The 8,484-nt window shown below is 30.1% G+C and overlaps 1 protein-coding gene across 1 annotated transcript; it reads right to left on the bottom strand.

Annotated features, from left to right (window-relative positions):
• Positions 1 to 4,180: 4,180 nt before the first annotated feature.
• Positions 4,181 to 7,303, bottom strand: LOC113386158. The gene is made up of 7 exons (XM_026623957.1): positions 7,294 to 7,303; positions 6,178 to 6,309; positions 5,778 to 6,024; positions 4,936 to 5,040; positions 4,772 to 4,851; positions 4,501 to 4,638; positions 4,181 to 4,419 (listed from the first exon to the last, which is right to left on the bottom strand). Exons 1-7 carry the CDS (start codon positions 7,301 to 7,303, stop codon positions 4,181 to 4,183), a joined length of 951 nt encoding a protein of 316 aa, XP_026479742.1.
• Positions 7,304 to 8,484: the final 1,181 nt, after the last annotated feature.

The following is an 8,484-nucleotide window of genomic DNA, read 5'->3' on the forward strand; positions in this document are numbered from 1 at the left end:
GATTAGAGACAAAAGTTTACTACCATATTTAAATGCACATAAGAAATTCATAGTGTTGATCAAAACTTCAAGAAAAAAATCCATTCAGTAATATCTTGTATATTTTGATATCAAGCCAAGAAATTACTTTTGTATTATTCTTTGTGAAACTTTTTATATTACCGTGTTCTAAAAATAATTAGTATTTAGTGCGATGTAAAAACTTATTGCTGTATGAAATGTACATTTATAAAGAAATATATAATATATTTAAACAATATATTGAATTTGTAGTTCAAGTTATAGTAATCGCAAACAATGAATGTTCTTGGATATTTTTAAGTTTCAAAGCCTTTTGAACATTTTGTCATACCTTAGATAAAATGTTTGTGTTTGTTAATTGATATTAAATAATACATTACTGCTGTTACTTTTGTAATTTTAATTAACATCAAGTTTATGTTCTGATGTTTAGCCTAAATATTTCTCAATAAACTTGTGAATTTAATAATTAATGTTCTGAATTATTTAAACAGCATGTAAAGTGTTTAGTTTTTATACAGTTGTTGCTAACAGAGAATATTTAAATCATATATTTGTGTGAAACATGTGATGATATACCGTTTGTTTTTCATATTAACAGAATTAAATATATACCAACGCTCTACTATTTACATAATTAATAGATAGTATTTATATTAATAAAAGTTATCAACCAAACAACATTCTGAAAATAATATGGATAATATATATTATATTATATTATCTTTCTTGGCCTTTCAAATACATACTTTTATTGTATTTGTTAAAAGATTTTTGATTTATATTAACTACATCTGTAACAGTGATGAATTTTTTATCGATACAGTTGATTAATTTTTTTTATTGATTACTGTAATAAATACTGAAACTAAATTATTTTAAAGGTACTAAACGCAAAAGAAACAATCGCAATATTTGAGTTACCAAATTTTTATTTCAATTTAGTCATTAATTTTTCAATTATTTTGAAAAGTATTGTCTACAAAACTGTAGTTTATTAACTACTTTCTATGAATAAGAAGAAATTTCTTGTTTGTCTAATCTTCATTAATTTCTTTTCACCAAAGCTGATTTATTTCAATAATCATGATAAAAATTATCCTATATTTTCGTTTTTTTCGAGAAACAAATTTAGTGGTCTAAAATACAATTTTGATAATACTTGTTGGGTAATGGCTGTTTTCATTTGGAAACATGTTGTTATTTATATTTCCAAGTAAAAATCAGTGTCACTACTGCTTGACATCAGGCTGCCCGAGGTGGGTATGGAAAATGGGACTTCTGATTTAAGTCCCATAGCTTTAACCACTTACCCACGGGTAAGAATAGCAATAATAGTAATTGCAAAAATAATCACTTGAAAAAATGTTCAAAATGAATGTTACTCTTGCCTTTATATAAAAATTAGTATCCACCGATGCATCAATGAAATTTTTTCGTATGTTAAAGGCGCATTTATTTGAAAGTTTCATTATTTAGGCGTTAATTAAGCCTTTATTTCAATTTTATTAATTTGTTTTCGAATATTCAATGAAAATTGTAAATATGTTGATTTCATATTACAATCTTAATCTGCTTTTTCTGGTAATGTAAAAATGTTTGCATGTAATATTGAAAGTTATTGCATCAGAAAAAGTGGGAAATATTTGCATAATTAAAACGCATATGTACTGATATATTTATTGCAATTTTATCGCAATTGCATTTAAAATTCAGTATCGTTTTGTATCATTTAATTTTGACAATTTTGTGTATCTATTTTTATGTTTTGTATTGTGGAATTGAATGCATATATAAGGAGGCGTGCATTAATCACGTGATCGATTTTTGGACGCCCCTTCCCCATGGTGATATGTCGTGATTTAAACCCCCCTCTTTTATCAAATATCACGTGTATTTTTATAACGTAAAATGTTTTGAACAAATTTTACTAAAAAATGGTATTTTTTTGCTTTTTCTGAAAATATAGATAAAAAAAAACAGATAAAAACACGTGATACTTACTAGACCCCTCTTTCCCCCACGTGATTTTTTGTGATTTTTTGTCAAACCCCCCTCCCTCTAAAAACTTCGCGTGATTAATAGACGCCTCCTAAATTATTCAGCGATATGTGAATTTTAGCCTCTTACTGAATTTTTCTGGATAATTGAATAATGAATGCTAAAGCATTCAAGATTTTGAATCAAATATTTTGAATTTAATTTTATATAACCTCACTTTTTTGCGATTATTATGCATGTTCAGGTAATGACTAACTGACTTTAGGAGTTTTCGTATTATCCAATCTTTTCCAGCAGTCTCTTTATCCAATCTTTTCCAGCGTAAAATCAAAATTACCCCCCTCCCCCGCTAAACATCACGTGTACTTTCAGTTACGTGAAAAATCTGTAAAATTTTTGTTTTTTTTTGAAAATGTTTGAACTTTTTTTTAAAAAATAGTTAAAAAATAAATACACGTAATATCGTGATTTATTGTCAAAGCCTCCTCCCCCGAAAAACCTCACGTGATTAATGAACGCCCCCTTAGGAGTTTTCGTATTATCTTTGTCCGCACTCACTAATTAGCTTGGGCAAGCACGTTGCGTGAAATAGAAGCATATTACTTGACGTGGATGCTATAGCATTCGTATATAATGATTAAATACTTATAAACAGCGTTTAATCAATTTTCGTATATCACATCCAATTCAAATATAAAATGTCTGTCATTCTGAAATATATATTATGACTATTAAACTTCTCCAAGATCATTTTCCAATTTCAGCTTGATCGTTACTAAAAATAAATATTTATTATATATGTAAATATTAAACTCTGCAATGATTATACTTATATGCTTTAAATTTATTTAAATATAAGTACATTTGTTGTGAAATTGCACTTTGAGTTGTTAGATATAAACTAATTGCAACTTATTTGCATTTCTGGACTAGCAGATTTTTTGTCATAATTCTCACAAACTTATAACAAGTCCAGAAAAGATGTTCAGGGTATATAAAAATTATTCGTTAAATCTGTTTTCATTTAATTACATAAATGGTAAGAGATTAAATATGAAAGAAACTGATTGTCTGAGCAGTCTGAAACAATAATATTAGGCACATAATATTGAAATATTATAATTTTTTTTATAAAAATATTAATTTAACCTTGAGATTTTAATTAAAACTTGTTCAAAGTCATATCGGTTGTTAGAGATTTTTTCGACGAATATTAAATTTGCTGCTATTTATCTAATGTATTAATTTATTAGCAGTTATTTATTAAAAGTATTCAGAGAAGGAAGTCTTCTAAATTAAATGAAACATTAATTTCAACGTTTATAGTCAAAATTGTGATGTTTAGTAGAAGGCACCAGGAAATAATTTCATTAAAGTAGAAATTAACCTACTTCATAAAACTAATGTATTACTTTACCACTTCCTGATTAAACTTTCAACAATTTCTATTTACTCCAACATTTCGAAATCTAAAATGCGTTTGGATTCCTGCTGTAATAAGTTTTTGTCAATAATTATTGTCTTTTATGGACGTCAATAAAAGTATAAATATTTTTATCAAAACATATTTTTAATAATTTCATATCTTATATTATCTTAACATATATCTATATCTAATTAACACATTTTTGATATTTTTCATTTTTTAGTTCTAAACAAGTTGTTATTATTCATTGCAGTTTCAACACTCATCATCGTATACATATGATATATTTTTCATAGACTATTTAGACTTATAGACTAAAAATGACATTATTTTTTTATTTGTGTGATTTCCACAGTCCTTTACAACTCCAGGTATATAAAATATTGTTTCAAAAATTGAATTTTTGATTAATAGAAATTTATTCAGTTAGTCAACCATGTGGTTGCCATTTCTGACACACTCTGCTCTGCTAAATAAATTTCTTTATAGCAAGTGAGTGAATTAAAATTATCCCGATATTTAACTTGGCAATTAGAAAAGTAGTTAGCATTAATGTTGCTAACCTTCAAAATTCAATTTTCTTACATGACAATATTTTTATTCAACAAGAACTACATAATTTATCTACAAAATTGTGACTGGAAGATCTAGATGTTTTTATATCCATCAGCCTAAGTAGTCCATGATGTTCTAAGTCCGTTATTTTGTTCAAGTCTTCCATTTGTTCTTCCTCTACCATCCTCCGTGTCCATGTCCACCATAAGCGTAATAACCGCCATCGTGTCCACCACTATGGGCATCAGCAATTGCTGCTTGGTAATTGCGTGCTTTGGCTTCAGCATGAGCTGCAAAATGAGCGTGTTTGGCAGCAACTACTTCTGGTGTTTCCAATGGAGTTCCATGGGGGCCGATAACTGCGCCACCGTGGTAGCCTCCGTAATGACCTCCTGCACCTGCTGCGAGGTATCCACCTGAAGGATGAAAGAAGAAAATGGTTAAAATGTGGTCGTTAACTATTTATTATATTATAATGAAATGCTAATTTGGTTTACCATGGTAAGCTCCTCCAAAACCGCCGCCACCGTATGCGTGTCCAGCTGATGCTGCGTGCAAGTTGGCTTTAACTTCAGCGTGGGCAGCAAAGTGAGCATGTTTAGCAGCAACTACTTCTGGAGTTTCAAGAGGTTGTCCTAGAAGAAGAGGGTAAAAATATTTAATAGTAGACACTGCCAGGAGAGAAAATGCACAGTATTGTGAAGACAATAAAGTTAACAATGATTAAAGTTTAAACTGAGTTATTTATATATAATTTTGATTTTTTACCATGAGGTCCAATGACAGCTTGGGGTCCGTGATAGTATCCTCCATGACCACCACCATATCCGCCGGTGTGTACAACGTGGCTTTGGAATCCTGTTATACAACACAATTTTTATCACATATGTCCATATTATTCAAGTGAATTCTAATAATCTCATCGCTATTACCTAAAGCTCCTCCATATCCTCCATGACCAGCTCCATAAAGATCTCTTTCCTCCTCCATGCTCCATGTCCTCCATAGGAGTGTTGTGCCGCTGCTTCAGCATGAGCCTGGAAGAATAATATTTAAATAGAATGTTAAATTGGTAAGCGTAATTTTACTTCTTATGGCTAAAATTTATTTGTAATTAAAAAAAAAAAAATATATATTTTTAACAGCAATCAGAACCTTACGTCCTATGAGCTGTTGGGCTGAAACTTCTCCTCACTTTGTATTTTTAGATGGTAACCCAATGGTTAATCCATCCATATTTGATGATTTTTGTTATTAGAATTAATCTAATAGGGCTGACTTTTTATTGTTGCAGCAATGCCGGGCAAGAGCTATTTTCACTTGGAAACATATTGCTATCTATATTTCCAAGTGAAAATCGTTGTCACTACTGCCTGACAACAAGCTGCTCGAAGTGGGCATCGAACCCGGGACCTCTGAAACAAGTCCCGTTGCTCTTAACCGCTTACCCAAGGGCAATCCCAATTAAAAAATGAGCATGTAATACTACTGCATCATCAAAATTTAAAAAAATGTGAATATTAGACAACATTTTAAATGAGTTTTTTTTTAAATAGCTGAAACATTAGCAAATGTTTGGTAGCACAAGAGGATTGAATATGCAATATAATTGTTTCTCTCATGATAAAAGACATTTTATTGCCATTATATTGTCTAGCCCATATCTAAAATAAATCAAACCGCAATCCATTGACCGACAATTCTAAATTTTCTAACCACCCACAATCCACAATGGGATCGGCTTCGATAATAAATTCAAATATTCGAATATTGCTTTATCGAAATGCCAACCTGCAGATGGGCGTGTTTGGCGGCTTGAACCTCTGGTGTTTCAACAGGCGTTCCATGTGCACTTAAAGCAACTGCGTGCTGGTAGTGGCCTCCGAATCCTGCTCCTGCGTAATGTGGTGCATAGGCTTGGTACTGGTGAGGACCATAGTGTGCTGCGGCTGCTGCTTCAGCATGGGCTTTGAAATGGGCGTGTTTGGCTGCCTGGACTTCTGGGGTTTCGATTGGATGACCTGGGTAAGAAATATAGAAATAGAAAACATAATGTACAACAAGGATTGCTGATACATAAATAACCTTAATTTACTGCTCATCAATATTTAATCAAAAGCATGAATCAGTTTTGCGAGTTTAATATAAATTTTTAAAATAAATAATTATTTTACCATCATGTCCTATGGCTGCATGTGGACCATGGTATAAACCATGACCGCCACTGTGAACAAGGGCAGCGCCAGTGTGGTAACCTCCGTGTTGTTGGGGAGCCTGGGGCAGGTTTGTTCCAGCCACATGGAATCCTAAAAAATAATTTTATTTTAATTCTATTGTTCTCAAACTGCAATAATAATTCATATCATAAAAATTCAAAAATGATATTTTTTTGAATCACTCTTATTACTTTGTGAAACTATGATAACCTAATGGTAAATAAAATTGTGATTTAACAAATTTCTTACATAGATACAGAGTTTGTTTATTTATGTCATTGTCAGAATGTGCAATACTCAATAATTTTTTTTTTATCTTTCTAATATTTTGTCATGATTATTAGGAAATATTTAAATTTATGCGTGTAAGGTGCACTTTTTTATTCGAAGAAACTGGGCGTTACGCGCTAATAAACACGTCGACCTAAGAATCGCAAACAAATTGTTTGGTAATGTGTTTACAAAATATTATTTAAGCTATAATTTTTAATGCAGAAATATTTTTATAGGACTTTTTATTAAGAAATATTTATATATAACTTTTGCGAAGTTTTATAAATATAAATCTTTCACATTTTTGTGCCCAGTGATTAATAATTAGTATAATTTTTATTAGAATAGAATATAAGTCAAACGAGCATGCAAAATTTAGAACGAAATTTGAAAAAAATATTTCATGCAGTCAAAATTTCAAATTATATAAATGAACGTATATATTATCTATTTTTTATATATTATCTATTATCGGAGTGAGTTTCAAAATATTCAGGTATACTATGTGATCAAAACTGTGTGAACAAAATATTGATCTTCATGATTTTATGACTAAACGAGGCCCTATGAAAATAGCATCCAACATCAGTGATGTAAATAAAAGTTTTTTTTTGAATATTTGAACAGCAATCAGAACCTTACGTTCTATGAGCTGTTGGGCTTAAACTTCTCCTTACTTCGTATTTTTAGATGGTAACCCAATGGTTAATCCATTTATATTTGATGAGTTTGTTATTAGAATTAATCTAATAGGGCTGACTTTTTATTGGTGCAGCAATACCGGGCAAGGGCAATTTTCACTTGGAAACATATTGCTATCTATATTTTCAAGTGAAAATCGTTGTAACTGCTGCCTGACAACAATAAAAGTTAAAACAATAAAAAGTATTTTTGATAAACTTTGATAGCATAGTTTGAGAATCAGTGATTTCTATTCTTACAAAGTGACATAATATATATTGAATAATTCAGTACATCACTATTATCGATATTTGATATGTTTATGGATGATTTGGTTTGCAGTTCTTAAGTATTAATATATTATTTTTGGTCATTTGGTATTGTCGTAAATCGTAATGTGCTCTCATATTCTTCAGAGCTTAATTTATAGATATTATTTATTTCAAGTGAATACAAACAAGTAGTTAACTTATTATAAACTAGTGGTTTTTACTATAGTCAGGAATGAAGAAATTGGTATGAACTTTGGAATTGAGGTTAGCCGTGAGAAGTGATGTTTTATGATTTTAAGTTATTGATTTATATTATAATTTTGATATCCTTTAGTGTTCTATGTTCTAAATAGTTTATATTTAAGACATTTAATTGAACTTTGTTTGTTACAACACAAATTTAATTAATACCTACACGTGGTATATGTAATGAAATTATTGAGCAGCCATTGGGCACTGGATGATTGGCACATTGGCATAGACTATTTGGTAAGTTTTGCATGTTTTTTTGTTATATATATTTATATATATATATATATATATATATATATATTTATATATTTATATATATATATATTTATATATATAGTATTATTAGGTGATTACTGAAATGTTCGGATTACTGGATTATAGTGAATGTCAAAATTTTACACATATGATATTGGAAATATCCTTAAAATCTCCAAAAAGTACGGTCGCCAAGATATCGGATTACTGGAAGTGTCGGTCTATCGATCAACACGATTATTCTTCTAAGACCGGTAGATAAAATATTATCTCATTGACGATATATTATATATGCAAACTATTGCAAGTGTTCTATTCCTATCGATCGTTCATTAAGTAATTCACGCGCCTTCATATAAATGCCAATTATTTTGCCGTCAATTACGCCCGCAGATAAATTTGCACTGTAAAAGCGCAAATTGCTGTCGTACACGAGCTGTTTGCAATTCCAATCACCTGAGAAAGCATTTGAATGCATTACTGATCAGTAAAGGTTACTACGAATCAATTTCTGGTAGCTTCGTCTGGGTAA

The sequence above is a fragment of the Ctenocephalides felis genome, unplaced genomic scaffold (assembly GCF_003426905.1).
Source record: "Ctenocephalides felis isolate EL2017-DRISC unplaced genomic scaffold, ASM342690v1 CF-g0.4_SCAFFOLD_03571, whole genome shotgun sequence".
Lineage (NCBI taxonomy): Eukaryota > Metazoa > Arthropoda > Insecta > Siphonaptera > Pulicidae > Ctenocephalides > Ctenocephalides felis.